The sequence below is a fragment of the Accipiter gentilis genome, chromosome 7 (genome assembly GCF_929443795.1).
Source record: "Accipiter gentilis chromosome 7, bAccGen1.1, whole genome shotgun sequence".
Lineage (NCBI taxonomy): Eukaryota > Metazoa > Chordata > Aves > Accipitriformes > Accipitridae > Astur > Astur gentilis.
The window spans coordinates 23,828,218-23,846,895 of NC_064886.1; the positions used below are offsets into that span (position 1 = coordinate 23,828,218).

At 38.9% G+C, this 18,678-nt stretch overlaps 1 protein-coding gene across 1 annotated transcript; it reads right to left on the reverse strand.

The window, feature by feature from the left end:
* Positions 1 to 3,882: 3,882 nt before the first annotated feature.
* Positions 3,883 to 18,644, reverse strand: DNAAF1 (dynein axonemal assembly factor 1). The gene is made up of 12 exons (XM_049804208.1): positions 17,856 to 18,644; positions 17,376 to 17,516; positions 16,779 to 16,914; positions 14,057 to 14,148; positions 13,000 to 13,221; positions 12,069 to 12,235; positions 11,688 to 11,809; positions 10,920 to 11,134; positions 8,750 to 8,859; positions 6,096 to 6,164; positions 4,641 to 5,006; positions 3,883 to 4,389 (listed from the first exon to the last, which is right to left on the reverse strand). The coding sequence occupies exons 1-12, from the start codon at positions 17,989 to 17,991 to the stop codon at positions 4,246 to 4,248; spliced, it is 1,920 nt and encodes a 639-aa protein (XP_049660165.1). The 5' UTR covers positions 17,992 to 18,644; the 3' UTR covers positions 3,883 to 4,245.
* Positions 18,645 to 18,678: the final 34 nt, after the last annotated feature.

Genomic DNA, 18,678 nt, shown 5'->3' on the forward strand with positions numbered 1-18,678 from the left:
CAGACCACCACAGACCCCAAAACATCCCATGCTAAGTAGAGAGGGTTTGTTGTTTGGGAATTTTTTTTGCCCCAAATTTATTTTCTCTAACATAAAGGCAGGACACCCCATACTTTAAAAAAAAAAAAAAAAAAAAAAAAAAAAATAAACACATCTGCACGCAATTTTCCATGTACAAAGAGGACTGAGGGACTCTGGGTTTTGGTACTGGCTAAGTATTCTGTGTCCAGTCCAATGATTTTTTTCCTTAGCCTTGACCTGTTCTATTTTCCCTGAAGATGTGCCTGTTGGTTTATTGATGTATAAAATCTGATGAACCAGTTTAATTGATTGGATCCCCTTTTTAGAAGGACTCTCAGCTGCTCATTGTAGGAGAGAGGCAGAAGGGTTAGTCCACCGTGTCCCACTAACTTTTCTTCTGTCCTTTGTGCATCTGAGACCAGCCTCCAAAGGTTGAATTAATCTTCCTCTTTCATGTGGTTTCTGACAACTGAGTTTCTTAACAAAGCAGAGCTTTGTTTTTTATGCTGTAGTTCTAATAAGAACGTATTATTTATCTCGGTATCCTCTAATTGAGTTGCTTTTCCTTAGGAAAGCTACCCAAATGCAGTAAGACAGACCCAGGAAATACAAATGACTCAGGCCTCCTAAGGGCTTAGACAGGGAGGTATAAGCCATGCCCGTATCATTGGAAGAAATGCTCTGCCCACTTTCATTCCCATGAGGATTGTGGGTTCTAAACCATATTTCGAGCATCATGAATGGTCAAGCAGCATCCACCCCAAAATGTAGTCAATCAATCAGATGAATGCAGACTCAAATGCTCCTTAATAAGCATTTTTTAAATGGACCTTCCTGTCACAGCCCTTTCCTCCATCCATTTATCAGTATGTGAACAGATGTGTTGGTTCAGAAACATTCACTTTTGAGCCCATTTTTCCCCAGCTAACTACTGTGGGCCAAGAGTTCTGTCACCACCTTCCTGGTGCAGTCTTCGCAGGAGCGAAGTTGTGAGACCTTCTGAATTAATTCCAGCCACCATTTTCGTGTTCAGAACTAAGGGAAAATTCGGGCAGCCCCCATTGGCCTGGTATTTAGATGATGTGCTTGAGTGTATCATGGACAAGGTTTTCCTTTTTGACAGATTTGTGCTTAGGAAGTTCCCCCTAGATCAGCTCATTTGCCACTGTATTTTGTCATTTCCGGCAATGGAAAGTCATTGTGTTGCATTCTGTTTACTTCTTTTCTCATAGGTCATTGAAAACTGTCTGGTGGTGTCTCATATCACCCGACAGCATATGTTATCCCCGTTCAAGATTCACATCCTTCTCCGAACCTTGCCTTAATGTTAACACTGAATGTATTGATCCAACAAGGTATTTAAGCACATGCTTAACTTCAAGCTCCTGAGCAGTTTTCCCGTATTTTTATGAAGCCTATCACATGCTTGAGGTTAGACATTCGCTTCAGCATCTTACTGGGTTGTCTAGTTGGGGTTGAGAAATGAACCATCTTAGGAGAGCTACTTCCAGGTAGACAAAGGCGCAGCTCAGACAACAAGGGTGCCTGACACCATCTCAGGCTGCAGCGTTTTTTACAGCGCGAAGTGGCAGACTGCACTTGCTGTGAGCAGCCACCCGGGATGGTTCTTGGGTTTTTCTTTAGGCTTTTTGCTCTGCTATAAACATGAGATTGAAGCTTGATGGTGCGAGAGGAACCTCCAGGAAGAGTATTTGAGAGCCACTCCCGTGAAGAAGCAAGCTTGTGTTCCTTGGCTTTTTACATTGTTCATTTTACTTGAAGGTGATGTGCTGAGACTGCGTTTTTGCACTATGCTGTACATTTGTAAAGTTTTACAGAAAACACTAATTAAATATGTTTCCTTTTTCTCATTTAGTCCCGCTCTGGCATTTCTCTCACTACTTTCGCCTACCCCTTACTCCTTTCCTCCTTCCCAAGTCCTTACCAGTAAGTGAGAAATAGCTTCCAGGAATTCAGGAGATTCACCTTTGAGAAAATGTAGGGCCTGCTGATGGGTTGTGATCATCTGTGTGAAAAAACAGGAGCCGGAGGGATCTAGCATGTCAAATGTGGCGAAGTAAACACAGCTCAGAAAGCAGCTGAATTCTTCAAACCGACCTGCCGGTCAGGGTGGGTATATCTGGTAAAAGCAGGATCAGAGTAAAAGAATCTATAGTTCTTGAAATTACTTGCCTTTTTTATCCTTTTTTTCTTGCTTTGAGTGATAACAGAGGTCAAACTTCACTCTTGGAATTACTTTTAAAAATTTTGTTTATAAACATTTTTTTCTTTTTTAAGTGTGATGTGATAATGTGGTCCTTCCCGCTTGTTTGTTCCCAGTGTAATAAGGGGGTACCAGGACAGGGACTAAAACACAGCACAAAAAATTCACAACCCAAAGGCCTCAAAGTAGTCCTTATTCAGCTTTCTGTCAGAAAAGGGAAGCAGATATTTTTTAGGACCGAGCTCACAGATGTTGGCAGCATTTGCAGCTTTCTAAAGAGAAGATTCCTGTGAAGATGCTTTCAGGCAAGCCGGTTCTCCACAGGCCCTTGCTCATCCTCCTGCAATGTGCTGGAGGCCAAGAATTTCACCAGCATGTTTTTAACTCGCGGAAGGTAGAAAATGGCTGAAGTTTAAAGCAATTGTATTGTCTTTCCTGAGGGCTTTTGTGATTATTTTCTGTTATGGTTAGGACCAGTTTTCTTACCACTGGATGGCACCTAGGCCCAGCTAATGGGAAATATGTCTTTTCAGCGAGCCCATAGTAATATATTTTTTCCTTTAAATGTGCACATCTACAAGACCTGTTCAATTCTATTCATTACAAATTATTAGTGATTTATAGAAACATGAAAAAAGACATCCACCTAAACTTGGGTATGGCTTAATGAAGTGAGGTCCCTTAAAGCCTGGCTTACTCCTGATGTTGCAATTGTTCGTTACATCATAAAAAACCAACATCAGCCCTTGAAGATGAGGCCAACTCTTTTACATTGTGCTTAAACAGTGTACAATTATGGTTTTTAACTGACTAGCAAGTCGCTTCTGTGTTAGGAAAATGAGAGCCATTAATGCCTCAGCAGAATTGGCCAAGAGTTGTCCATTTCCCCCAACTCTTTTTCTTTTTTTTTTTTTGTTGCGCGGTGTCGCAGAGGAAGCCCTGCTCTTAAGCAACCTCCACCTCCTCGAATTTTATGCTCTAGCTCAGAAGGGGCAGAAGTGGGGAAAAAAAAGGGAAGGGAAGGAGAATCTGGCTGAGGCATCACTGCTGTTATCTTCATTTCACTTTGGCACAAGACTACCACTGTGATGTAAGAGAGAAGCTAATGAAAGAAGAGTTCCTTTGATCAGCTTTTTACACCAAAACCGTCTTTCTGCCACTACTGACTGGCTGGTTATTTTTCTGTTATATTTGAAATCCAGATCCTGAGACACAGCTCAGAATGAAAAACAATGAAAATGGCAGTTACAAGTATATGCTTCATCACAGATTGCCCTAAAAGGTAAAACCAGATTTTCCATGTACGGATGCTATTTCTGCATCTGTTTTTGCATAAACAATCATAATGTCTATGAATATTAGATTCGTAAAATATGGTGTTAAGAAGCAATCTCCATTTGTCATTGAAGCCCATCTGGTGTGACATATACTGGTAAGGAGATGATACAAGTTAAAATATCTGTGGTGGTTACAAGTAGAATCTTTATTTAGTTCAAATTACAGAAACCTGTTAACAATATGCATTGAAACTACAAATGTAATTGAAACCCTAAGACATAAACATTTAACTAAGTAATTTCTAGAAGGTTGCAAGGGAAAAAATGACACAAGAGTGGAATTTAACCTTAAAACAGTAGTGCCCTTGCTTTCAGAGCAGTGAACGCTGCTAGCTGCCCTGAAGAGCTTGGAGCCGAGGCATCTCCAGCAGCTTTGGCAGTGGGAGCACACGGCAGTCACTGCCTGCAGGTTAGAGAGGATTATGGGCTTCTCTCACACTGACACAACCAACAGTTCTGACCTGAAGGTCAGATGCTGGAGGCTGCAGCAGCCTCTGACTGACTGAAATGCTAAGTCTTCCTGTTGAAGGCGGTGGTTTTTATACCACAGTGTTATGTCAGTTGTAACGAACAGTCCCATTGCTGAGCTCTGCATTTTGAGAATAACCACATGCAGTCAGCCAGGCACTGTGCTCCAGATTTGGTCTGGGTTTTTCAAAGTGATTAATCTAATCTACTCTCACTGTCCTCGTCATCTTGTGCTTTGTGAGGACATCCTTCACCCTCAACCAGGCACTGTACTTCTCCATCTCTGCCATTCCCTGTTAAAAGTATGAAGGCAAAAAATGGATGAAACTTAATGGTGGTCTGTAATACTGGAAAAAGAAAAGTAGAGCCCAATTTTTTAAAACCATTTAAATAAAACTTGGCAAGAATCTCTGTGTAGAAAAAGAGAAAATAACATTTTAATTCCTAATTTATTAGGATTGCTACATAAATAAAAGGAAGAAGTGATTGTTAACTAACAGTGGATTGAAAATTTTTTCAACAAGAGCTGAACAAATCCTTACTTTTTAGTGTGTGCCACCCCCCTTTTTCTCTGTGATTAATTATGTCACTGTAATCTTACCATCCTCTTCCCAGGGGCTTGGGTCATCTGGTCGATTGCAGATTGGTGACCACAGTAGATTATCCTTGGGCTCAGTGATAACCTCTTGTATCAAGGGTTTTGAGACGGTTGCTTGTTTATCTTTGGTCTCCAGATATCTTTCTGAATTAGCAGGCTCTGTAAAGAAGCTTTCAACAAGGGGCCTTAAGTGCTCCTTTTCATGCTCTTTATGTATCTTATACACATTTGAAAAAATTGCTGTTGGAACTTCTTCTCCTACTGAATTCTCAAATGTGCCTTTATTGTTTTCCTCTAATGCAGAATCACTGTCATTTGTCATTTCAGAAATTATTTCAATCTTTGGGTGATATTCTTGCTGTAAAGGTAGAAAATGCAATTGAAAATATATTATTCTAGATGTAAAAGCTAAAAGATGGGTAAATATGTCTTGGATCCACATAACAGGTGTCAACTTTGATGTTCTGTTCTCCCAAAATGTATGGAAGATGTGCTTCACCCATAGCTCTGCTTCCTTATGGATGAATCTTGGGTTAACTATTTCTCACACATTAGGGACGAACTGACAATAAACTATTAACAGTCCATAAAAAGACGACCTATTTCAGCAATTCAGCCATGTGTGGGCTCAGTTCTATTACTTTAGCTCCAAACAGAGGGACCTGCCTAACTGAACACCCTTCAGAGCATGAGAGCTACTGACACGTACTCCTTGTTCCCTTCCCTTATCTTCTTTTAATTGGAAGCTTTGTTGGCCACAACGTTTTGCAACACTCTTATGAGTCTGTGACCAAAAGAGCAAATAAATTCCATGCCTTACATTGACTGTAGGAAAAGTCTGCATTATCTTGGAGGGACTTGTAAAAACACCTACTGTATCACGAGAATCAAAGCTATGCTTTTAAGCTTTGTTGTTTTCTTTTTCTTTTTTTCTCCTCTGTTTCTGTTTATAGGCTTTTGCCTAGCAGATTAATTTGAGCAGAGCACAATGCTAATGGGGGTGTGAACTGCCTTGTATCTGACTAGCCTGCAGAGGAGGTTCAATCTCTCTGTGTTTTCAGTTGAAAAGTCTGATTTTATTCAGTAGCAGGCAATTTGTTCTAGCCATGCAGTCCTTTGCAGCATATTAGTACTGGTAAAGTATATTTTAAGAGTAATCTTCACTAAAACACTGCATGCTACTAAGAAATTAATCTTGTTTAACTGTTGCATTACTCAATCTTAGGTTTTCATTCTCCTATTTTTGCAATGCAATAATATAAAAATTAATAATAATAAAAATTTACAGGTGGATAAAGATCTGCTGAAACATCTATTTTAGTTTGTAAATGCATACCTGATTGCATCTCCCAAAACAGCATTTCACAATTTAGATTATCCTCATTTTGCAAAATATTTGTAAATGTGTTTAGGGAAGCTTCATCACTGGAATTAATACCATTCTTACCTTTTGAACAAAGATTTCCTCTTCTGGGGTAAATTCATTTACATCTATATCTTCTAAATCAGGCAGTTCCTGAAGACAATCACCAGATCATTAATCAGTGGGAAAAGCTACTGTAACCAATAAAATACGACATCTCTATCTCACTGGGAATCTTCTTCAAAGCAACGCTTTTCAGGCTACGAGGCCACAGCCAGCAGTACCACACTGTCAGCCTCTCTGAGATGACAGTTTTCTCTGTCAAGCACATGTGGGAAAAGGAAAATTCATCTGTCTCCAGAAATAGCAGATGGGAAGGCAATAACCTTAATGTCAGACTGAATGCTATTTTCCACTATGCTTAATCTCAACTGCAACCCATCTGTATGGGTAAGAGCCAAATCAAGATCTGCAGTCTACCTGAAACTGTTTATCAGTAAACTCTGTTAGCCTAAATACATCTAATAAAACAATGTTTTACTGTGAATGCCTCATAACTAAGGACTTGCTGAGAACTGTTTTTCCTCCAATTATTTCAGCTTTCCATTAGAAAATACCATCTAAGACAACTATCGCTTGCTGACATGAAAGTAAAAATAGAGTGTGGGAACACAAAATCACAGGTAGAAAGTAATACCGTTTTGCCATTTTTTTAATGTAGGTCAACACTGGTAAAAACATCTCCTTTTGGTTTTAGATGTTTTTAGAGCTTAATGATTTTGTAGCAAGCTGCTTGGCACGGTAGCATCAGGAACATCTAATCTGTGCTGTCATGTGTGGTGAAGATTATTACAGACTTAAAATTAACAATTTCTGTTTTCTGATATGGTTGTAGCTAGTGCAGCATGTCCTGCAGTCGCACAGTTTTATAACAATAGCATTAAAAATGTACAAATTAAGATCTGAGACTGATGTTAATGGGTGAAATATGATGTCAATAGGGAAGTGAAATAGCTGTTAGTCTTGTTCCAATCAGCAGGGTGCATTTGCAGATCAAACCAAAATAGCTTACTAAAAGTTATCCTGGTTTAGACACACAGAATGTAGTTCAAACACCACCAAGGCAAGTGCAGCAACATGAGCTTGTTTCTGCTTGACAGAGGGATGTCACAGCCACCGCATTATAAATCCTTCTCCACTCTTCTCCCTTACATCACCACTGAGACCATCTACTGACTCCAGGATACGAACAAAGATGACGCTGCTGCTTCAGAGCTTCTCACCATTGGCATCGTCACAGCCACTCCCTGCTATGTCAGTGCTAAGTGTCTTTGGAAAATCTGCAATAGTGTAAGTATTGGAGATTGTAGCGAGAAGCTCTTTCCATTACTAAACGTCACTTGGAGCGTGAAGAAGCATAGAACACTGAAATGTGTAGTAGCGTGTGATTTGGGTTTGGTTTTGATTCTGTAGAATTAGAATAGTCACACCTTTTATGTGTCAAAAGAAACCCCATGCACATATGCTGAAGAGTTCCTTTTATACTACTTAAAGTTTGTTCAAAAGCGCTTGCTATGGTGCTATATAGCACCAAGAAAAAAACAAACACTGAATCTATGAGGTCTTCATGTTGTGGGTACCTACAGTATCGCTATTTATTAAGTCTTTTATTTCAGACCCTGCAAGATCTGCTTATAAAAAAGTAATATTGTATATACTTGGAATTGCTGTCAGTTCTCTCTACTGTCCTTGTTAAACCTGTTATTAAAACCAGCCAAACAGGAAGATGTAGCAGTAAGCCCTCTACTGAAGCAGTGAGTTGAGCCCTTCAGTAACAGGATGAAATTTTTTCCTTGGAAATTAAGAGCATGGAAAATATATAAGAGACTTTTCTACAACATTCCAGTAAGAATTTAGTTAACAGTGGCAGTATAAGGGATCAAAGAGTATATTAAGTGCTCTGGGAAATCATAAGCTGAGAAGTTTGTTATTGCTAGTTAAGTCATAATCTGACACTGTCAGTGTAGCAGCAGTGTCACAATTACGACATATTGAATAGCTTTCCTCTGAAGTGAGATTGTATTTTTCAGTGGTATCCATGTCTTCCTTATGGTTAAATATGTTTAAATGTTTGCATCATCAGATAGAAATCTTAGATAATAGAAGACCATATTACAAATGTCAATCACTTATTATATACCTGAATAATGCACATTCTGCTTTTTTTTGAAGTATACCTAAAAGTTATATTTTGAGAATTAATTTAGAATATCTAATACTGCTAGCTAACATTTACAATGAGTGGCTATTTCTTCCTTATGCTTTTTCTGCAATAGTTCACCTTTTCAACTGCATATTTCATTAGTTTTGCCTAAGCGGATGCATGTATCCACTAGGCTCTTGTTGTTGTGATTTCTGTTTTTTAAATGAAAGCCTTCATTAACTTCTCCAGAGAAATCACAGAGATAGAAGGTCAACTTCAGGTGATTTATGGCCAAGGACAAAATAAATTTTGGAAGCGGTGGTAAATTCTTTACTCATGCTACACTGGAGAGAATGAATACCCCTACAACTTTACTTTTGGGGGGAGGTTCTTTCTTTCCTTTTACTTTTCCTAATAGTAGGCTTTTCTTAGAAACCTGGTCATATAGTTTTATTAGCCAGGATGTTATAAGAATTAACTTGGGAGCAGACAATACCCAAATCCGAACTTGTCAAAATCTGAATCCAATACGTACATCAAGATAAAGTTTCTCCGGTGTCTCCAGTTTGATCTGTTCAATTTCAGCATAATCATTGAGTTCAGCAAGCACGGCTTTTTCAGTAGCTGCCTTCTCTCTTGGTAGATCTAAAGAATAAACAACAGTCAGTTGCAGAGAACTAATTGAATAAAATACTTTCTGTGTTGCAACAGCAAGGACTGCAAAACCAAACGGCTGGGGACCTGACTACCACTGCAGAATTCACAGCTGAATCCAGCACTTTGTCTTTCCATCATACATTCTTGGCTTCCCTTGTATTGTATAAATTAATATTTGCATTTTGCAATAATGTATTCTACAAAAGCATTCTTCCATGTGTGAAGGTACAAAACCACCTCTAGAGTGATGTCCAGCTTCTGTTGGCAGACAGACCACACAGTTTATGTGGGAGCAAGGGAAGCCTATAAGCTCTCCTGTCCTGTTGCTAAACCTGGCATGTATGAGAAGTGGAATTCCACCTTTATGTAGCAGAAGTTGCAGGTTGAGCCCTCAGAATTTTTTTTTTGTTTGTTGTATTTAAAGAATATTTTATCCAGTATTACTTGACTTTTAACTGGTCCCTGTGGAAATCTAATGGGATGTTCTTATCTATGAATCACTCGGTTTGAATCAGGGCAGAGGCAGTGCTACACTAAGACAGAGTAGCTCATTGTCTCTGCATCCTCAGTTTGGTTTCATTCTTCACTGTGTACATTACCGTCTGTCTTATTGTTGAAGTTTGAGTGTTTGTAAGAGTTTGATTCTTGTGCATCCTCTTGAATTCTAGCAGGAATATTTCCAGATGTGAAATCTGTGTTATCTCCCCTATTTGGTAGAAGTGTTACCACTTCATCATGAGCATCAAAGCTTTCATTTCTAAATTTCTCAGTCTTCTCTTGAGTTTCTGCCTCTTCTGATACATTTGAAGTCTCTGATGTATTAGAATTTCCATCACTGTCATCTGAATTTGCAGGTGCTCCTACAGAAGAAACAAGCTCATTAAAACTGCTGAGTTAATCTACCATGACTCATTCTAAATATCCAAACTGTATTACATGCTTTTAATAGTTTTGCCTAAAATATGCTTCAAAAGCTCCTACTTTGTTTGAGCAGCTATTTGTGGATCAGTAGTCCTCCCGAGATTGCAGCTATGTTGTGGGTTTTCCCATATCAGCCACCCAGCAAATACAGTTCCCCAGGAAAAAACTCCGGGGAAAACACTATAGTAAATAATTGTCTGGTATCTATGGTTAACTTTGAAAAGACTGACAAGTGGCTACATATTTAAATATATGCTTGAGCATTTTGATGGATCAGTGACAAATGCTGAAGTTATCTTCTGCTTTATGCAGTCTACCTGCTTGCAAAAAAAGTTTTGTTAGTCAACCATGTTTGATTTCAGAGCCTGTGAAACCCCAAAGCCTATTGGATAGATAGATAAACACTCCTCTGCACTGTAGTACTGTCTTCTTATTTGGCTTCAGTCTTCTTTATCCTGAAACATGCATACTCCTCTCGAAAGGTTAGGCTGGGACCTATTACTGGTCATAAACGTATGCCTCCTTGAATAATGTGACAGGAGAATGTGTGGCATAAAAAAGAGCAGCAAGTAAAGCAAATTATTAAAGACCTTCCTCTTATCGCCTGCATTACCACTGCTGTAGGCTCTAGGCTGAAGCTCTTACTGTTAGCGAATGCAGCAGCGGAGAGGTGCCTGGATGGGGACTTGTGAGGCGGTTATCACTGGGCCTTACTGGAGTCCACATGCCTATTGAAGCCAGCCCTGTTCTGCATCTTGGGGAAATATCACTCTTGGGGTGTAACTGCCAGCCTCCACCCACGAATGCCTGCTGGAACCATTATTGCCCTGACTAGCACCTGGTTGCTCTGGTGAAGAGCACAAGGGCTTGAAACACTGGGACAGAAGGTGGTTTGTTTGGGTTTTTTTGCTTCATCAGCAGTGAGAAAGGTGATGATTGCTTAAAATCATTATGGTTAATCTATGATGCACCAAGATTAATAAGGTATTTAGTATGGGAAAAGAAGATTCATAACCATATTCTAAAAATTGCATTGGCCTACTTCTGAACATTTAGGAACTATTCATTTATTTTAAACATTCAAATTGAAGCAGACACAGACATCTTCCAAAGTAGTAACCACAAACCTTCTAGGATGTCTGTTCCATCTCCATTTCCATATTTTGCACTTGCATCTCTTTCTTCCATATACTTTTGTCTTCGTTTTTCCTCTGCTTTTTGCCTGACTGCTGCTAAAGCATCAATGCTATCTTGGATTTTTTTTCTCTCTCTGGTTTCCCATTTTTCCCTTTCTGCTTTCTCAGCTTCAAGCCCTCCAATGGCCCAGGCTTCTGCACAGGCTCTAATGAAAACACAAAAGCTCACTATAATATAGCTATCAAAGTCCATCTTTATAATGAGACAGAAATTTTAAATAGCTTGCAACAGCAAAAAAATAGCTGCAAGAGAAAAAAGCATATAGCAGTGACAATCCCTTATGCAACAGGGATGGATCTATATCTTATCTTGTATGTGCAACTGCAACAAAAGAAACAAAAGTATCCAAATGCTGGTGATTATACCACCAAAGGTCTGCTAGGAGTGCTGATCTTGGCTCTGCTTTTCCAGATACCTGTTCAGTTTCTGTTGTAATTGGGATTTGCCTCTGGTCTACAGACTTGGCATAAAACAATTCTGTTCAAGAACTAATTCTCTTGTGAAAAAATAGATGGGTTTTTTTTCTACGTATGTTAGATGTAGAACTCCATAGTCTAATACTCTTGTGCTCAGTCACCCACCCTCCATAAACTATACCAGTCTTCCTTTCCTTCCATGACAATATTGACAAAAATGGATGAGTGATCATTAGCATTTGAGCTTTATTGCTGTGTAAAGAAGGTGGCCCTGTTTCTTACCTATCCTTTGGGAAAACTGGTCTGTCATCCAGATATGTTAGTAGTTTTAGTCGAACAATAAGTGTTTTTCTATAATTAGCAATTTTCTTTATCACTTGATTTCCCATCAAATTCAGCACATGCTAGAGAAACAAGGGAAACAATTTTTAAAGTTGAGTACCAAAAAAATTCCTATCTGGATATATGCACTTTGTCTATCATTTCGAAAACAAGAAGTGAATAAAACATCCTGGGTGTCACAGGTAATCTATAAAAAAATGAATAATGTTTAATAACATTTCTTTTAGATCATGACCTATTGTGCACCGGACTACTCGACAAAACCATTTAATGGAATTCACCCATATAGATGATACAAACCCTCAGCTATATTTGGCTTACCAAATTAGGCATGGTCTCCAGAATATTTATTATACTTGGGTCAATTAGATTGTTGTGGGAAAGATCGAGAACAGAAATACTCGGGCATTCTTGCAAGTGCTGTATGTCTTCCACTGTTTGTAACTTATTGTGAGCAATCTGCAGAGTCTGCAGGACTTTCAGACATGCTGTCAGACAAGAACAGTACAATGAAAGGAAAGGTAAGAGTCATTGCTTCACAGAGGATTTTCTGGAGAAAGTAGAAAACTGTATCGTCAAAATAATTGTTTATATTGAATTGTGGGGACTTTTTTTTTTTTTTTCCCTAAAATTGTTATTCTGCTATATGCACTTTTTGGCTAGGCCTCCAAAGCTGCTTTCTTCACCCCGGCAAACACAGTTGTTCGGGTTTAGGATGGTGGTTGTTTTTAATTCACATTTCAATCCAGTCAGTTACACAAAAGCAAGATCTTGTGTTTCAAATTAGTTCCAATGTACACAAATGATAATGTAGAGGAATTTTTTTATTTTCTGCTGAAGATGGAATAAATCCTTTAACAGACATAAAAGATTTGGTAATCATGCCTGCAACTGCCAAAGCACATCTTAACTGTGAAGTAAATGGTGAAATCTGGATTGTCAGCCTGTCTTGCAATGCAGATAAGTACTGAAATGGTCTTAAGTGAGGAAAAAACTACTTCACTGTCCTAGGTATCCACATGAAAGTAATTACTACATCTTTTCTGTTTTCTCATTCATTTAAATTGCAAAATACATAGGTCTGACTCTTCAGTAGAAACCTTGTGGACTGTGGTATGGCATATTGTGCAAAATTTTAACATGAATTAAAAAACTCCTTGAAATTACTGCCACTAATAATAGCTTAGCTTAGTCAAAGCTTAGGAATACGGGCTCATTATAGGTTAAAACATGTTGCACCAACAGTTCTTACAGAGATTCTCAATGGTCTTAATGTAGTTGTTACTGATATTGAGGGAATCCAGCTTTTGTAAGGGTTCAAGGTTTTCAATTTTGTTAATTAAATTGAGTTGCAGGTAGAGGCAACGCAACTCTGTCAGAGCCTCCAAATTCTCGATTTTTGTTAAGCCATTGCATTCCAGCCATAAACACTTCAATCCAGTATACTCTTCAAGATTCTCCAGGCGGTCAAATCCTGCAGAAAAAGATGTTTTATAATGAAATAGCACTGGCTGAAAACAAGTCTTTGGAAGAGTAAATTTCATTAAACCAGCACTGCTGAAACAGTCTGTGAGAACACTTGTACTCAAGTTGCTGCCAGTATTTCCACTGAATCAATGATACAGTATCTGACCCATAAAGGGCAAAAACATATAGGTACCTATTCTGGTCTGTATCTCATACGGCCCTTCATGTTCTCAAATAATACATATTGAGAAAATAGCAAAAACAAGACCAAATGTAGATGGTAGGTTTAGCACGTCCTATTTATTTAAAACAATTCTTTTGCTAACCTGAACCAGCTAAATGTTATCGTGCAAAAACCTGCTCAAATATCACAAAAGGATGATCCGTGTTCATTCTAGCAACTTCTTTTTCTTTCACTAGTATTTGAGAACATGCAGCAAGTGTTTACTGTTTGTTTTCTTCCTGACCATTTTTATTTGGCGGTAAAAAAGTCCCCCAAACTGGAAAAAAAAATATTTAAGAAGAAATACATATATTTTCCTCTGAATGCAACCCAGACCACTATTTCAAGACATTTCTCAGAGGCTACTGTTTTGAGAAAAGAAAGTGTCCCTTGATTCCTACTGATCCTTTGAATGACTCCACAAAGTGAATTAGCTACATAATCGGCTCACTTTTCTACCTTCATATTGACTCATTTTGTTTCATAATTTCATTATTGTACAAAATTAAATTATATTTCTAAGACTTATTAGAAATTTTACTTCAGTGAGCCTTAACTAGATTCTCTGCTAAAATGCTACTTAGGATGATAAACCTAAACAGTCGTGTCCACATCTTACCTTTATAATGCAAGTAAAGAGTATCATTTAAGTATGGGGTCAAGTATAATTTCTGCTGTTTACAGATGTCTTGCAGAATCTTTTTTGTCATTCTAAAATAATAATGGGAAGCAGAAGCAAAACAAAAAATGTATTTCAGTGCACATTCTGAAATCTTTGGGGTTTTAACATATTTCAATGCAACACAACTAATAGTTCCTTAATGCAAGAGAAATGGCTACAGCTTTCAAGACTATCCTCCAAATAAAAACACAGCAGGTTTTTTTAGAGTGGCTTTCCATTTCTGCCTGTTGAAGTGAGTTACCAGGCTCTTCTGCTAAAAAACAGAGAGTACGTAGGAAAGTGGGTGGGGAATTAGGGAGTCCATCTTCTTGGAAAAGAGCAGCATGATTCTATGTTAGATTCTGGTTCCTTCCTCTCAAATTCTTTCCTTGCTGCTTTGGTGCAGGACCTTTGGTGGCATAGCCAATACACAACATTCTTCTCAGACTAGTTTACTAACTCAATAGTTATCAACCTAACATTTTAATGAAATGCTGACTCTGAAATAGCACTCAAGACAGTTTTAATATACCTGTGATTGGCTAGGAATGCCACAGTAAGAAAATGAAGAATATCTGTTCAATTGTAATTGCTTAGTGTTCAGCTCCAGTCCTTTTGGGATTCATGCAAGTGAGAAGCAAGAAAAGGCAACTCAAGGACGCTGTGGGCTACAGCTGAACAGTGCAGGGGCAGAGGACTCAGCAAGCGGGATCAGGCAGAAAGCTACAGTGTGAAACAGCAGAGGCTGCAAGGGGCAAAGCACTTGGGCTGGCAGCCAACAGCAGCCAAACGAGGCCAAAGTTGCACATGGCAGTCAGCAGGACAGCAAACCCCCAAAGTGGCAGAGTACAGGGGTGGCCTGAAAACTGTTAGAACAGGAGTGGATCGCAGTGAAGAGCAGCTGATGAGATGAGTTACGCTGTTATCTGGGACCCTGTGCTAGACAGCACTGGATCAACAGTTTCATAGAGTTAGTAGTCCCCTAGCAGGGACTTTACAAAGAATGACAGGACGCTGGTTTTGGAGGCAAGCTGGCCAGGGTGACAGAAAATTTAGTAACATTAGAGACAAGCAACTTGGGAAACCACCAGAAAAACAGCTAGCAAAAACATTCCAAAGCAGAAAATCTCTCTATCTTCCTGCTTAGAAAGATTAGATTCTGTAAAGCAAAATTTCAGAATAAAACTTCTAGTAGATATCCCTCACTTAAAGAAATATTGCAAAAGTACAATGTTAAATGATCCAAAATTATTTTCTACTTCTACATTCCTTATTAACAAATTGAACTTTGCATTTGTGGTCATAAGTATTTGTAGGCCTAAGGTCTGGAACAGTAAGATTTTCTTGGCATGAAGATATTTTCAAAATAACAAAAAAACTTGAGTAAAGGCAGTGAAGTTAAATTTTTCTTAATAAATTTGCTTTTAGATATATTTAGTTACTACACTAAAAATCTCAATATTGCTGAAAACCAAAACTGTAATACAGTCAACTAGTCAACTGAGCTCCTGAGGCAATATAAAATATGATTGTCAGCCTGTAACTGCCCTGTAAGCCAAACGTGCCTGACATAAATCTCTGGAGGGATGAAAGATTTATAAATTTTGAGCAAAATCTTTAAATATATACTGTTTTTCAGTATTGTCAGCCCAGGTACATTATCGTATGCTAGCTACTTGCAGTATATCCCACTGTTTTTCATTGTGCTATTTGTAGTAGTAGTTAATCAAATTATTAGCATCTTCAGGCAATTTATAGGATCATAAAATGTGTTCCTTCAAAACACTAATTATCTTATGTGCAGTTATTGCTCTCTGTCATCATTCTTCATAAGAACTTAATTCTGAAGTGTGCCAGGCTGATTAGTACAGGATAATGAAGTTTTCTATGTTAAGTACAGTCTAACTACCTCCTGATAACTCCGTGAGATTCTTTGCCTTCACTTTAAAGGACTGTAACTGTCTCTAATAGAACAGCTATGTTAAAGTTAGTAGCAACGTAACCTTTGGGAAGTTTCACCAATGTGTAAGCAGGTGCAGGAACGGAGGGTAAATCTTCATCGTTCCTTATATATCACTCCATAACTAGCCCACATGACCAGACTTTCAACAATATTATTAAATAATACCAAATCTGTTTTTAAATTTTATTAGTTGCTTGCAATGTGCTTAATCAGAGATAACAGGAGAATAATCCCATTTCACAACTATTAAGGAACAGCCATGGCAGCGTATGCTGATTTAGGCTGGACGAAAACTGGAGCCAAAGATTACAAAGGAGATGTGTCTTATTGTCAACCATCTGAGGTATGTCTGGATTTCCTCTGCTAAAAGTTATCTTGACAACTGTAATATTTACACTGTGATGAATTAATACAATGCATTGTCTGAATTGATGCTGAGAAATAGTCAAATCTACTGACAAATGACTCCCAAAAGAGTTTGCACAATTTTCTCCAGATCCATTAGACTACATCATGTAGTTAGAATGTAGTTTGCTACCATGGCCATAAATAAAAGCTGTACAGATGCTGGAAATATCACTAATTCCTGATTTATCAATTATTCTCAAGTTCATTTTCAAAATTGTTCTCCTGAATTAACACGTAGAATAGCAAAACTCCCATTGATTTTACTGATGACAAGATTTAAATAAAAAACATCCACAAACAATGTATTACCTTACACAGCCCCTCTTTTCTTCTGCCCTTTGATTGAATGAGCTGGTTACCGATTTGTGATCACCATCTGACTTTTGTTCATTCCATTGATCTTCTCTGGACATAGAGTTGACAGCTTTCTCTTGAGTTTTAACATCTTTGTAAGCAAGAAAACAAGTGCAGTTTAACAGCATGGGTGGGGAAAATTGGCATGTTTGTCAATTACTTTAGAGAAATATTGAAGAGCATTTGAATATGAATTTCGAGAAAAGCAGTGTTCTAACCAAGATTATTGCTTACATTTCTAATGAAAGGAAACAACTTTTTTAGAAGGCATAAAATATGTAGCAAAATAAACTGTTGAAATCTGCATATTTTTTTTTTAGTTCTGGAAGTCAGGTAGTACCCACTAGTCTTAAGATTGTTATAACATACAGTGACAAGAAAGGCCTGGCACCAATGTTCTTATGGTCTTAGACATCTACTATATATTACATTTAATTAACAATAATTTGAGTTTAAGAAGACTTCTAACTTTGCATGGAAAGAGGCTACAGTAATGGCGTATCTGAGTCACCTCAAGCACTCTTTGTTAGTCTAGGTCTTCTACAAATTTACCCTTTTGCACTCTTCGGGAGCTGTCTCCAGTGCTATACTCATCCAAGCTGTCTTTAGATTGCTCTTGATTAATTACGTTTTCAATACTCTTCTCTTCAGATTCTTGCTCTGCACCTTCTAGTTGCACTTGTAGTCTGTACACTTAAAAAGAGACAGTGTGAACAAGATGATTGTACGAGCTCATTTAAATATAATTAAAACATTTAGAGGTCAGGCTAGCTGTATGACTGCAACGCAGGAAAACATATCCCTCCAGCAAGAAGAAAAGTAAAAAAAACCAACCAACCAAAAAAAAAAAAAGGCACAAGATGATAGCAATTGAGAAAGCCTCAGTTATGGCAAGATTTTCAGTGTCTTCACTGGGAGAAAGGATAAACTCCTGCTGCATCCAGATCAGCAAGGACAGACTTGATGTCTAAGCTTTATGTTCACTGAAGTTTTCCCTAAAGTAGTCCTAGTGAGCCAGCTGGATGGGCTCACCTTTGTTGACAGAATTGCCTTCATTTTCTGTTTGGGCATCTTCATTTCTGGTGTCGTTCAGAGATTCCCCCGATGCCTCTTGTGGAGCAACCTCCCTTCCAAGGCCTTTGTCCCAGTCTCCAATTTGTGATTGCATTTTAAGATATGTGATTTAGACAAACATCAGCCAGGTCAGTATTTGATTTACAATCCAACTTTTCCAGACAAAATGTCTAAAGGTTTTAGTAGGAGGACCTGTAACAGAGAAGAAGACCAATATGAGTAAATTATGAAGCCTGCATGGAGCTGGCAACCTGTGCCTAGTCACGGTGAAGATATGAAAAGGCAGGGAGAGCTTATGTTAAATCTTGCCCACGGTAGATCTCACTCGGAGCAGAGGACCACAGCCAAGAAGCCTCCCAAAACAGAGTGAGTCACTTTTTTCCTTTGGAAGCCAGCACACTGAGGATGCAGCCATGGTGCTCCTTCGAGGCACGGCCTGCTCTTCTGTAACGCCTGCCTCCTGCCCCACTGCAAGCCGGGTGGGCTCCTGAGGCGAGTTTTAGTCTCCTCACAAGGACTGCAGACGCCGTCAGGTTTCCCCCCTGCAATTTTCGCTGCCGTAGCTCGGGAGCTCTCCAGAGAAGACTCGTATCTCCCGTTAAACAAACCTCCAGCTCCCTTTACCTGACCCGAGACCCGGGCTGGACCGGGCGTTCGGACCTGGCGCACGGGGTCGGCGGCCGCTCCTGGACTCGCCGCGGTCTCTCCCAGGCGGCAGGAGAGGTAAACCGCGAGGGACGGAGCGGAGCGGAGAGACCGAGACCCCGCTGCCGCCGGCGGC